Source organism: Rattus rattus, chromosome 14, assembly GCF_011064425.1.
Source record: "Rattus rattus isolate New Zealand chromosome 14, Rrattus_CSIRO_v1, whole genome shotgun sequence".
Taxonomy (NCBI): Eukaryota; Metazoa; Chordata; class Mammalia; order Rodentia; family Muridae; genus Rattus; species Rattus rattus.
In genome coordinates, this window is record NC_046167.1 from 49,404,813 (window position 1) to 49,419,185 (window position 14,373).

General features: G+C 44.3%; 1 protein-coding gene across 2 annotated transcripts in view; it reads left to right on the forward strand.

Moving 5' to 3' along the window:
* The window catches only part of LOC116883483 (type-1A angiotensin II receptor), a 46,088-nt gene extending 33,685 nt beyond the window's left edge, over nt 1-12,403 (forward strand). Inside the window, exon 3 of one of the 2 annotated variants that reach the window (XM_032884638.1) lies at nt 10,429-12,403. In XM_032884638.1, coding sequence (XP_032740529.1) covers nt 10,481-11,560 — 1,080 coding nt within the window. In that variant the 5' untranslated portion in view covers nt 10,429-10,480 and the 3' untranslated portion in view covers nt 11,561-12,403. The remainder of the gene's footprint in view (nt 1-10,428) is intronic. The other variant, XM_032884639.1, reaches the window with a different exon arrangement.
* The last annotated feature ends 1,970 nt before the right edge of the window (nt 12,404-14,373 follow it).

Genomic DNA, 14,373 nt, shown 5'->3' on the forward strand with positions numbered 1-14,373 from the left:
TGTTTTTTGGTAATGATTATCATCATGAAGTCACGGTTGCCAGCTTGGATGCCTAAAACTGGATCCATGGTTCTTGGTTCTCTTCCCGGTCTCTCCCCATGTCTTGCGTAACACTGACCTGGTGGAACAGGGTGCTGTAGTGAGGAGTCTGGGAGTGAAGGGTGTGTGCACACTCACGCTTCCTTTCAAGTCAATGTCCACCCCCACCCTCCAGTTTGGAATTCTCATGACTCTTCATATCTAAAATGATAAGACTATTTCCCACTAACACCAGCATGGCAATGGGAGATTTTTAGTGCATGGATTAGTCTTGACAACATATCTGCTTTCCCAAGTTGTCTTCACTCTTTGAAATAAAAAGATAATAACATAAACAGTCAAGTCTGAGATAAAGGGTAAAGAGGAGGAGCTTAGAGACATTTATCAAAACTGAATTGTGGGGTTAGGAAAATGGTGCAGTGGTCAAAGTGCTGTCCAAGCATAAGGACCTGAGTTTGGATACCCAGAACCAACGTAACACTGAGCATGGGGGCACATGCCTGAAACTTCAACATGGGAGAGAGGAGACAGGCAGAACTGGGGGAGAGTGATATCCAATCAACAGAGTTAAAATGGTGACTTCTGTGTTTACCCAGAGACCCTGTCTCATAAAATAACACCCCAGGGTCACCCTCTAGTCCCTCCTGTACACCTACATGACAAGTTCACCAGCAGATGCATGCACATGAGCACACACTACACACATATACATGCACAAGTGAGTTGTCGAAGCCATGATTAATAAGTAGAGATTACCAATAGTAGGTTCTTATCTTGAATAACTTCTGAGAAACAGAAGTGTGGGGGTGACGTTTAGGTCGAGATGAGTGAGTGTCCTCTCATAATGCTCGTTTGGGTTTGGTGTTATTTGAATGCAAAGGCTAGTTACTAATAACAGCGCCATCACCACAGTTGCTTATAACTGATATGCAGGACTAAAAGTGCTGCTTATCGTGTGATCATTTGCATGAGGTCAGATGATTCTAATGGGGAAGGGATTACGAGCTGTTGTTACCACTTAAACACACCAGTCAGGCATGCTCAGCAGAGATCGCATCTTCAATACTTCATTTATGGGCACAGATATTTGAAGAAAAAAATGTTTTTTTTACTGAGGGGAAATATTCACCCAAGAATTGCAAGCGCAAGGGTAAACAAAATTATCTTCAAGGAAGAAGTTAGATGGTTTCTTTTTGAAAACTGCCTTGTCCTGGTTTCTTAACCTTCCTTTGTATGGATGCTGCATTTCCTTAATTTCCTCAAGCCCTTTGAATGCTTGCGAAAAATCCCTACCGAGTTGCACCATGCTTTATGGCTCCTCCTCTAGACATGTTATCTGTTCCATGTGTGCGTGCTTTCTTGGAATTTGCCTTCATTTAGGCTCTGTTATCTTTTCAATGCAGCCCTATGAAGGGAACTGGGTATGGAACTTCTGCGGGGGCACGGGACAATCATCCAATGAGGAGCGATTTTAAATCCAGTTCAAGGGTTCACTGTCACCTTGTACTCTTTTCTGTAGACATACTGGATCAGGGCCCCACTCAGACTTTGGCTGGTCTCAACCATTGAACAAATGCTTCTATACGGTATTCTTCTAATTAATTGTGTCAACGCTGTTTTGAGCCTCTTATAAATGCGTCAGTATTGTTTCCAAGGATGCTCCCTTGACTGCTCTGAACAACCTTTCACATATTTAATATCAGTCAGTGAGAACTACCAGTGCTGAAGGAGAGGCTGACCTCCACTTATGAAAAGGTTGGATTTGAAAAATCTGCTTGGAAATTGATCCTTTAGAATGCAAGCTCATCCCTGGTTCATTTCGATGTGAATGCTGTTGATGGTTTCAGGCGAATCAGTACAATTTTAGACACTCCAAACATAGGATTAATGGAACCAACTGATTTGTGCGATGTCAAAGTAGGGTCAAGAGAGCAAAGAGGGAGGAGAGGACCATTTCCTCCTTACCCTGGCAGCTAGGGCTCCCCGGAGATTTTCATGCATTAAATAAATCCCTTCCTGTTGTTTTTTTGTGTCTTTTTTTTTCTGTAAGACACTCTCATGTACCCCAACAATGGCCTCCAGTGATGCAGCAGAGGTAGGCCTTGAACTTGTTATTCTCCTGTCTCTGCCTCCTGAGTGCTAGGATTATACTGCAACTCTGTACAAGAACAGAAGAAAGGAGATAAAGTGATTAATTCTTGTTAAGACATGAATGACTGCTAGCCAAAACAATTTTATGCAGTAATTAACTTTTATAAAGAATTATCCAGAAATTATGCTACTCAGGCATAAGTTCAAAAACCATAATAAGATTAGTGGAAAAGTCAATAAAACATAAGGAAGTCCTTCTGAGAAAAAAGAGCAACAGACCTCCCCCAAAGCCAAGCTTTAGCTTTTACAAGTTAATCCTTCGTTTAGCTGTCTACTGTCCCTAAGGCCAATTCTAAAGGTTTTCTGACTGCTGTGTTTTCTTGTCCACAAGTCTGGTTTGACCCTGGGTGTTTTGTATGAGAGAGGAGCAGGGTGAATGGACTCCACAAGCCTGACAGAAATCAGTGTCAGTGCCTAGACTCAACCTCCCACCCTCAGTCTGTCCACTCGTTAGGTATTTAGTGAGGCATTGCCAGACTTAGAGTCACAGAGGAGGATGGACACCTCCTTTACAACCCCCCTTTGGTCCTATCTTACATGTTTCTGTAACACACTGGTTTTAGTGAAGAGAACAGTATCACAACAGACCCTCCTTAGAATCTGGCATGCCATCCAGGGAGGGGATAGCACAACTGCCTGTCTCGAAGATTAAAATGGAATATGAACAGGAGGAAGGTAGCAGGTTCATGGAGAGACATGACTTTCTAAGCTGTCAAAAAGATGCTACAAAGACATAGCCAGTCCTCCCTCAAGAGTTAATAAAAAAAAGGGGGGGCTATCTAATTATTTGGACAGGAAAACATCCTTCAAAAATCTGTCTGTTCCAGGACTTCACTCCCTGGGGACTCTGCCCAGCTGCTGGCTATTCCAGCTGTGTCCTTCCTGTGGGCCCTCCCAGTACCCCTTTCTAGCCCCTTTCCATTCCTTAGTACCAGCCATCAAAACCTGGTGGTACTTTGTACTTGGGAACCCATTGATCGTGCCAGCCTGGGAATCAGGAAGGTGATTCCCACTCCCTTTCTTGTCCTCTAGTGCAATTTCCTAAGTCTCATTCCCAAACCTGTAGCAGACCACTTGTGGGTCTCTCTCTCTCTCTCTCTCTTTCTCTCTCTCTCTCTCTCCCTCCCTCCCTCCCTCCCTCCTTCCCTCCCTCCCTCCATAACCTCCAGGCAGACTCATCTTTCCTTCCTCCTGTGGACCCTCTCAGCACCTCCTTCTAGCCCCTCTGATACCACACAGAGGTGTGTCAACAACTAATAGCTAGTTCACCTGGAAACTCAGCAGCCATACTGGTCTAGAATCAGTTATATGATCCCCACTCTTCTTCTTGTCCTCCACCACAGATTTCCCAGTCTCCTCTCCAGCCCTGTAGCAGACTACCTGCAGGGACCAGTCCTCCCACTCTGCCAGTGTTCCTGGCGACTTCACCAAACCTTGCAGTGGACTCAACTTTCCTTGTTCCTATGGACGCTCTCAGTTCCCTCCTTTAGCTCATCCCCATTCCTTTGAGTCACCCTGGAACACCTAGAAACAATCTACTTGGTCTCCCAGTGGTCACATCTGTCAAGGGACTCAAGAAGCATTTCTTCCCAGGTAACCCATAGTTAGCACTTTCCTAAGGTCCAGAGAGACCAACAGAAACCAAGGAGCCAAATAATCCCTACTCTAGATGGCCTGGACACCAACCCCCCCAAAAACAGATTTACCAGCACCCAAGACATGTCCCCAGCAGAAGCCAGCATCCTACCTCAGCTGGCCCTGAGAAATGCAATATGCGCTGAAGCACAAGGCAAGGACTTCAACGTAGACATCATGAGTTTGTTCAAGGAACTTAGAGCTGATGTGAACATATCCATTAATGAAGTCTATGAACACACAAACAGTGGGATAGAGGGAAGAAAACAGCTCAAGACATGAAAGTAGAAATAGAATTGCTAAATAAAAACACAAAGTGAGGTAAAACTGGAAATGAAAAATTGAGGAAGTCATGTGTGCATGAAGATATAGAAGAGAGAATCTCATCATTGAAGACACGGTAGAAGACATGGATGCTCTGGTCAAGGAAAATAGAGCTGAAAAAAATCCAGGCACAAAACAGAAAAGGGAAGACACAATAAATAGAGCAAATCTAAGAATAATAGGAATGGGGAAAGGGGAAGAAATCTAGGTCAAAATCACAGAAAGAAAGAAAGAAAATTGAGGAAGAACAATTCCCTAACCTAGAACAGGAGGGGTCTGTGAAGGTACAAGAAGTGTTGTGCCTGTCTAAGAGAACTGCAGGGACAAAAATGGAGGAGAGACAGAAGGAAAGTTGGTCCAATGACCACCTCAACTTGGGATCCATCTCATGGGGGTCCGGGGTGGGACAGCAAGACCTGACACTATTTCTGATGCTATGATGTGCTTACAGATTAGCATGACTGTACTGAATTATTATATGATTGAATTAGGGGAAGGATTGAAGAAGCTGAAGCAAGGGGTAACCCCATAGGAAGACCAACAGTTTCAACTAACCAGGACCCCAGGGAGCATACACAAGCTGGTCTGAGGCCCCCATCCCCGACCCCTGGCACGTATGTAGCAGAGGACTGTCTGATCTGGCCTCAGTGGGAGAAGATGAGCCTAATCCTAGAGAGACTTGAGGCTCCAGGGAAGGGGAAGGCCTGTGGGGGGTTGGGGAGGGGAGCGCTCTTTTGGAGGCAATGGGGAGGAGGAGTGGGATGAGGAATTGTGAGAGGGAAGACTGGGGGTGGGGGACAAATGCTGGGATGTAAATCAATCAATCAATCAATCAATCAATCAATCAAGCAAGCAAGCATACAGAATACCAAATAGACTGGACCATAAAAGAAAAATCTGTCCTTTCCACAATCTCAAAGAAATAAATCTGAAGACATAGTAAGATGAATGGAGAAATTATCCTCACAATGAGAAATGTAGCTCAGAAACCCCTCCATTGTGGGTACAGACTCTCTGGGTTAAACCTGCCCTAAACTCGGAGGTCTTGCACTGAACACGAGGTCTTCATTTTTCTCTTTCTGGGTCCTGTTTCAGATACTAGTGATGACCCTAAGATGCTTGTCCTGCCATTTCTCTGATGCCCTTTACCCCAGGAAGCTCTCTGTGGGTTTCCTTGCCGACCCCGCCTGCTTGTTTGACTCTAACCCCAAACCCATGACTTTCTATCCTCATGTTTCTGGCTTCTGTCTCCCAGAAGCTTCCAAGGTTGTGTGTGCATGGTTGTTTTTCTCTCATCCTCTAATAAAATTGCCCTCTAGGTTCCTTCTGAGTCTGTTTTCACATTTGAGTGTACGACCCTGCAGAGCGGACTCTGTGTTCCCTGATAGCACGCCCTCTCACTGAAGAGACGTTTATCATCTGCCCCCTCTGGACTATCACAGGGCTTACAGTAGTAAACAAGATGATTCAGAACAGGCCTCTCCTCAAGCAGCTGGCAGAGCAGTGGGGAAAACAAATATGTCAAGATGATTTAAGTGTCAAGAGCTATAGCCAACGTTCCAAAGCTACGTAGAGAGGTTGGGAAAACTTCTCAGAGAATGGGACACGCAGAGCGGACAATGTTTGTGTGTGGATACAAATGCCTCTGCAAGGGACAGAAGGAAAGGGTTCGGGGTGTATAGGCTGCGTGAGAGGGACGAGGAAATGAAATAGGAATGTTGGGGCATCTTTTTAGGACAAAGGAGTCTTTCTTGGAGCCCAGTGGCCTGGGAATTTGATGGCCACCAAAAGCTGCCCTGAGTCAGTGCCTTCTGGGTTCTTCTGAGAACTGAAAGAAGCGAAGTTCCCAGATGACACAGGAAGAGTTTATTATGGAGTCACAGGTGGGGGTGGGTTGGAAAAGAATAGCCCTCTATTCCTACTGTTGGACAAAGGGACACAGGAACAAAGAGAAAGTAACTTGGCAAAGCAATTTACTTTTGAAAAAGGTTTTAACAATCCAAACCAAGGACACAGGGGTGGGGGGAGTTCATATAGTGTTTATCCTATCTCGGGGTGACTGTGTGTCACCTCCTTGGTGGGAGCTTGACCTAATAAACTGACACAATTGGATAATTCAGAATTGGAGCAAAGGAGAAGGGTGTGATAGAGTCAAGTCTCAGGAATGCCCGGCATCCAGAACTTGGGCAAACAGACAAATATATAAGAGTTCCTCAAGCTGAGAGAGGTTAACAAAGAATATTAGCCCTCGGTGGGCTGGCCATCTTTAGTAGAGAAACAAAAACCAACACCCTACAGTTTCTCACAATGGTTACTGGTTTTAGGGGGTCAGAGCTTGTGTCCAACAAGCCATGTTCAGCCATTTATCCTCAGTAAGTCAATTAAAGGAGCCAAACTAAAGCAGAAAAAGGGGATTCATTCAAGGAGGCCACAGGGACAAAGATCCAGTGACTCTTCTGGAGTCCATCTTCAGGGCTCTGACCTGAGAGTAGACTTTAATACGAAACAAGAGATGCGTATACCCAGGGTGTGGTCCCATGCCCACTGCTGTCTCAGTCCCAAGTCTCTCCTTTTCGGGAATTCTTTCTCCAGGTCACAAGTGGTCTTCAGCTTCTTCCTCTCACAGCAGGACATACCTGGGGGAAATTGTAATTTAAGTTCTGTTTTTTTCTTGCAATAGTCTACTAGCCAAAGAGAGAAGCGTATAGTATTTCTTTAGAATATGCTCACCCCCACCAGATAGGCCAGTTACAGGAGCAGAAATTGAAGATGGCCATGCTATCTGGGTGAGCATGAGGGTCAGCTGAAGTGACAGACAAGAAGTGCCATTGTAAAAGTGGGAGGAGGAGGCTTCTGAGAGACTGCAGAGGCCCAGGGCACAAGTAAAGTCTATGTGAGTTCTGACTAGCACCCAAAAGAAAGGCAGAAGAGCAAAAGGTAAGCATATGCCCGTTGGAGTCAGGACTCAGAGAGATAGACCCAACAGATCCCCAGTCTCTCCTGGGCTGCCTCAGAAGGCCAGAAGGCGGAAGAAAACTCACTCCTCTCAGTCAGGAGATAAATGTTACTCCTGTCTCTTTAAGCTTCTAGCAGATCTGCATTCTTTGGGGGAGGTGGGGGGGGTGGTCCTGCTTTCAGGACTTGTCCAGGTGACTGACCCGCCCACAGCATTAGCATTTTTGTTTTGTTTTGTTTTGGGATTGCTTGGAATGTTAGGCCTTCCCCCCACCCCCTTGGAAACAGCTTTTCCTAATTGTCCCCACTGAGCCCTAATCAGGGCTACTGTAACAATAATGGGGCAAGAAACCAACCACTCAGCTAGGGACAGTAACGTCATCTACGGAGGGAAGGCTAAAAAAAGTCACCTAAAAATCTGCCTTTGATTTTTTTTTTCCTGGAGAAATGCAAAGATTATCTACTCGTGTTAATTGGGCATGGAGTGCGGATGATGGCTTACTGGCCGGCACCGATGACAACCAGCTGCAACGTGACACCACAGCCAGGAGAGTGAAGATGTCATGGGGCTGTACCTTCAGGTCCCCCTTCCATTAACCACCACTTCCATACTCAAGAGTCTCCTACAGCCTTGCAGTGTGGCAGGCAGGAGAAAGCAGTGTCTGATCAGGGTTCTAGGATCCTTTTCTTTTTCTGTCATGGAGTAGTAACACCGTTGCTGTGACAAAGCTATCACTGAATTGTTCTGCTTAGATCTTTGCCTTGGCAAAGGTTCTCTCTGCACCAAGACTTATGAGATGATTATTTAATGCCTAGAGGAAAAAGCTACAGAGCAAAAGGAATCTTTCCCTGTCTTCTATTCATTCCTTCTCTCCCTCTCCTCCCCCTCCCTCCATTGCTCTCCCCTTCTCTCTCCTTTTTCTCTCTACCCCAGCCCGCTCTACCTCTCTATTTCCCACTCCAAATATAAGAGAGTAAAAACAAAAACAAATAATCTTTAACCTTACATCTTTTATTCTCAAATAAAGATTGTGAAGTGAAATAAGTTGTTTAACATCTAGGATACAGATGCATCGTGCCTGTAAGGTTAAAGATTAATTAATTAGATCATATTGGAAACAACTTTCAAGTTACTCTGAGAAACTAATTTCATTTTTTTGACTTTGTAGCAGTATTTTCTGAAATTTAGTTTGTATTTTCAATTGCTTTTTTGTTTTTTATTTGTTTGTTTGTTTATTTTTTTATCTTTAGACACACTCAAATAGGACCGTGCCTCCATTTCTTGCCACTGTAACTGGGAACACAGACATGGTCTCGTTTGTGGGTTCTTACTCTCATATATAAGAGAAATTGAAAATGGACTCAGAAGGACAGTTTTATTATGGTTTGAGAAAAAACAACTGGACAGACGAGCTAGAAGCTTGGCAGAGATCACAGAAGCTTCTGGGGGGAAGAAGTAGCTAAGAGAGAGGTGGTGGTTTTAAAGGTTAAGAGTCAAAGAAGCAGGCAGCAGGTTCAGCAATAAAGATCTGGAGACCTTCCCATACCCTAGGGGACTTCAGAGAGGAAGGATGTCCCGAGTGTCAGGACCAGCAGCCTTGGGATGCTGGACAACATCCAAGAAGGGTAAGAGAAGAGAACATGCTGTGACCTGGAACTCAGAAAGCAATAGACTTACAAGTAAGGGTCCTAAATGACTGCATCTAAGAGGGGCTTCTTGGGTGCACAAGGACATATTTCAATGAGGTAGCAGTTGCTCCCATCTTCTTAACCTGCCTTGATTGTGTGTGTGTGTGTGTGTGTGTGTGTGTGTGTGTCTGTATATGGTGTAATGGTGTATATGGTGTATATGTATATGTATATGATAATTCTTGAAGTTTCAGGGGCATATTGTATTTTTAAGGGATGGTTTCCTATTCAGGTGACCAACTGGCCCATTTGGATACTCTCTCTCTCTCTCTCTCTCTCTCTCTCTCTCTCTCTCTCTCTCTCTCTGTGTGTGAGTGTGTGTGTGTGTGTGTGTGTGTGTGTGTGTGTGTGTATGGGGTATAGAAGGCAACCTTGGTGGTTGGTCCTCACCTTCTACCATGCTTCAAGACAAGGTCTCTGTTGTTTTTCTGCTGTGTGCCAGGCCGGCTGGACTTGTGAGCATCCAGGGTTCTCCCAGTCTTTCCCTCCCATCTTGCCATCACTGGGATTAAAGGCACAGTTCTGAGGATCCACACTCAAATCCTTTTGGTTGCAGAGCAAAACTTTACCAACCGAGCTATGCTGCAGACCCCATTTAGACTAACTCTCACAGTAGGAGACAACAGTATGTTTTTGTGGGTTCACAGTCTTTTGGACAGTTTAGAAAGTCACGTCTCTCCTTAGACTGTGTGTCTCAGTTACTGGTCCTTGGATTGAAGAAACCAGGTATTTTAAAGATTGGAAGAAAGCTAAAAAAACAAAACAAAACTATGAAACAGCTCTGCTTTCTCAGACAGCAATAGAGTTCCCATAATGGTGCTCAGACAGAACCTGTGTCTCTACCTTCTTCCTTCTCATGTGCTGTTGGAAACTTCAGGTGAGGCAGCTGTGTTGCCCTGTCCTCCCTCCTCTTCCCCTTTTTGACAGACTTTCCTCTTTGACAGGCACTTCAAATTCCAGGAAGGATCACTTGTGATACGATCTCATTAGTATGTAGGGACCTATATCAGCTGCGAGACTTGTTGCTTTATAATGAGACCTGAGAAGAGCAGGTAAGGAAAGAACTTCCGGTTCGAAGAACAGGCTGCTCTGAGGAGGCAGGCATGGCTGTGTGGGACAGAATGGAAGAGAGCTGTTACACTGTATCCACATCAGGGGGATGCTGACGCTAGCAAACTTTTCTCTTCTCAGTCTGTGACACCAGTTCGTGGAACAGAGCCCACAACAGTACCACAATCTCCTTACCTCAATGAACTTAGTCTAGACCATCCCTCAGACGTACCCAGAGGCTAGTCACTTACTTGGTGCACCTACATCAGGTCAGGTTGACCACCTGCACTAAGAATCACAGGGTCGACTGTGATTCTAAAGGAGGGGGTCCATCATTCTAGGATCTTCAACCTTGCTGATGTCTGATTGGCCACTTAACACTACGTAGGCACATGCTCTAGAAAAGTGGGCCGCCGTAGATTTTATCAGCTCACGAGGTTTCTTCAGAAAATATGGTCTGAAGTTTTTTCCAAAGCATAAAGTAGAACCACTAGATTTGTGGTTGAAAATGAAATTTGCTTATTTACAATCGGAACTTATAATTTTTAACTTTTTAATGTTCTTTGGATTTTTGTTTTTTTCCAGGTCAAGTGGATTTCAAATAGTGTCTGAGACCAACTCAACCCAGAAAAACAAAATGGCCCTTAACTCTTCTGCTGAAGATGGTATCAAAAGAATCCAAGATGACTGCCCCAAGGCTGGCAGGCACAGTTACATATTTGTCATGATCCCTACCCTCTACAGCATCATCTTTGTGGTGGGAATATTTGGAAACAGCTTGGTGGTGATCGTCATTTACTTTTACATGAAGCTGAAGACTGTGGCCAGCGTCTTTCTTCTCAATCTCGCCTTGGCTGACTTATGCTTTTTGCTGACTTTGCCACTGTGGGCAGTCTATACCGCTATGGAATACCGCTGGCCCTTCGGCAATCACCTATGTAAGATCGCTTCGGCCAGCGTGAGTTTCAACCTCTACGCCAGCGTGTTCCTTCTCACGTGTCTCAGCATCGACCGCTACCTGGCCATCGTCCACCCAATGAAGTCTCGCCTTCGCCGCACGATGCTGGTGGCCAAAGTCACCTGCATCATCATCTGGCTGATGGCTGGCTTGGCCAGTTTGCCAGCCGTCATCCACCGGAACGTATACTTCATCGAGAACACCAATATCACAGTGTGCGCGTTTCATTATGAGTCTCGGAATTCGACGCTCCCCATAGGGTTGGGCCTTACCAAGAACATTCTGGGCTTCCTGTTCCCTTTCCTTATCATTCTCACCAGCTATACCCTTATTTGGAAAGCTCTAAAGAAGGCGTATGAAATTCAGAAGAACAAACCAAGAAACGATGACATCTTTAGGATAATTATGGCGATTGTGCTTTTCTTCTTCTTTTCCTGGGTCCCCCACCAAATATTCACTTTCCTGGATGTGCTGATTCAGCTGGGCGTCATCCACGACTGTAAAATTTCTGACATCGTGGACACTGCCATGCCCATCACCATCTGCATAGCGTATTTTAACAACTGCCTGAACCCTCTGTTTTACGGCTTTCTGGGGAAGAAATTTAAAAAGTATTTCCTCCAGCTCCTGAAATATATTCCCCCAAAGGCCAAGTCCCACTCAAGCCTGTCTACGAAAATGAGCACGCTTTCTTACCGCCCTTCGGATAACATGAGCTCATCGGCCAAAAAGCCTGCGTCTTGTTTTGAGGTGGAGTGACAGGTTCAAAGCACGCTGGCAATGTAATGCCCTGACAGAAGCCAGGGCAGCCTCTGACTAAATGGCTCACGACCAAAGGACCATTCACCCTGCCTCAGGATCTAAGCAGAAAATGCACTCATCAGACTGTAGATAATGACTAAAGCTATGAGAGAAGACTTTGAAGGAGTAACCAAGCAAAGCCGTCTTGCATTAATAGACGATGGCTAGCCAAAGGAAGAGTCAGGAGCTGGATGGACTTGTGGGTCTGGAAAACAGTTCGCTGGCAGAAATGCAGTCTCATCAGTCTCCCTTTGCTATGTTCCTTTTGATTTCCACACGTAGGTATGTGGCACATGCTAAATATTTAGACAAGAAACAAGAGATGGAAATCAAGGTCACTTGTTCTGCTCTACTCCCAAAGGGCAAGGAACCTTTGTTGTCCCTTTAGTCATTAGCAATGGAGACCCACTTGTCCCTGTTACTACACCTATTGTGCAAAGATTTGCTAATCTGTAGTCTTCAAGTTTCAGGACTCCTTTGTAAAATTCAGCCAGTGTCTTAGAAACATGCACTGTCCCCAAACAATGTTATCCAGTGGTGTATTTGTGTAGCAGTGTTACCCAAGTCCACACATCAAAGTCACACTGCTTGTAATAACCGTGACGTGCTAGGTACATCCGCTTTATTTCACATCTGAGAAATGTAGACAGTCGGTGGTGAATACACTATATATCATACAGTCTGCCTTGCTCTCTAAAAATATATATTCTCCACATACGTGAACATCTATATCTCTAAACTGTCATTTGATGAAATTTTGGCAATGTATGTTTACCTCTAAATAAAGTAATTTTATTGTAATGTATCTAATCTTCATTATTTAAAATAGAAGCCTATATATTTTTACAATGACATGGATAGAAGTAAAAATACAAAATTACAAAAATGCATTTTTACTTCAAGTTTAATCCAGTTGATAGTTTGATATGGTTAGATATAGGTTTTATATCACACTGTTGAAAAAAATCACGAAGACCAGCTCGTACCCCACAATGTAGGGAAGATACAACATTTTTAATTTTTTGAGTCATTCATATAACAGCAAAAACATTTTCATTGCTTATAACATTAATACATTTTTTACTCATAAGTTTTGGTTACATCTAGTTACATGCATGGTCATTGCAGGAAATATAGAAGCTCTGGAAAACACAAAACAATAGTCATATTTCAGTGCAAAAACATTCCATTCACTTTAGAATTCTAGCCCATAAGTAGGAAGCAGAGGGTGACTTGTAAGGCCTCATGTCTTCTGCAACCTCAAAGCCCACCCAGTGACAGATACATGTGCTTCACCAGGTATGTCAGACTTACTAATCCCCCAGTCCTGCCCAGCCACCAATTGGGGATCAAGTTTTCATACTCACTATACATACATACATACATAAATACATACATACATACATAAATTATGGTGTTGGAGTCATAATGTATATACGATTCTGTATACAGGCTTGTCCCTCAGTGTCGTTGCAAAGTACTTAGTATACCATTCAATGTATTTCCACAAACATTCCAATACTGTTAAAAAACACAAGCACACCTGATAACATTAGGGAATCACCAAATTGGAGCATTTACCATTCTTCTAAAAATACTTTTGGCATCAGAAGTCACCCTGAGCTGATCATTCAAGCACACAAATCTGATAAACTCCAAGAAGAAGCAGGACTGAGAATATGGTTATAAACGTTTTTCATATTCCCAATGTGTGTGAGCACGTTTTCCAGAAAGCGTAACACAACCTATATGCTACCAGCTATGTTTAGCTATAGTTCATGGCAAGCTCAGTGGAGAGGAGTTCACTTCCTCTCAGAACACAGGTGCCATAGGCTAGAGCAGGAAACAAACTAGACCAGAATATTGCCATGGGGCGGCTGCCTAGTCACCAGAAAGCTTTCACTGTCTCACCCCAGGGATGCTGAGGCGTCCATTCTGTTGCAATAAACTGTGTGCAAAGGACCGAGCAGTGTGGAGACCAGCTGATAGATGCTGTGGGCACGGGGGTCATATGTAAAGTAGCCAATAGATGCTGTGGGCAAAGAGGTCATTCAGAGACATCGTGGACAGAGCAGAACCTCCACCAGCTTAAGTCGTGTTCTTGGAAAGAAATGTGGTTATATGTGCTTCATATTAATTTTTTCTTATTTTATTTTAAATTTCATTAACACAATGCAGGCACTTATTTCTTTTTTTCCCTGAAAGGATTGTATGGTACTTTGAAAGAGGCATCTCTCACAGGTCTCAGGCACTGAAATACTTGGCTCCCAGTTGGCGGCTGTCTGGGGGTGGAGGGGGAAGGGATTAGGAGGTGCGGCCTTGCTGAAGCTCTATGCCAATGGGAGTGGGCTTTGAGGTTTCAGTAGACTCAAGCCACTTCAAGTCGCCCTGTCTACCTCCTAGTTATAGACAGAGATGTGAGCTCTCGGCTTCTGCTCCAAAACCATGCCTTCCTGTCTGCCCCCACGTCCCTCGTTGGTTATGGACTCTTACGCTTTAGAACTCCAAACCCTCAAATAAGCCTTTTCTTCTGTAAGCTGCCTTGGCCCTGGTGTCTTATCACAGCAACAGAAAAGTCACTGAGACGGGTTTCTCCAAACATTAAATTCTACTTCATCTTAGATGAGAGGCCATGATTTATCTTTCGTGAAGTATTTAAAGTAAGTACACTACTTGTCTTTGGAATATCTTCTAAGTGTACAAAACCCAAAGATGCCCCATAAAGATGCTCCATGAAATGTAGGAGCTACAGATCCCAAGTCTTACTTCTC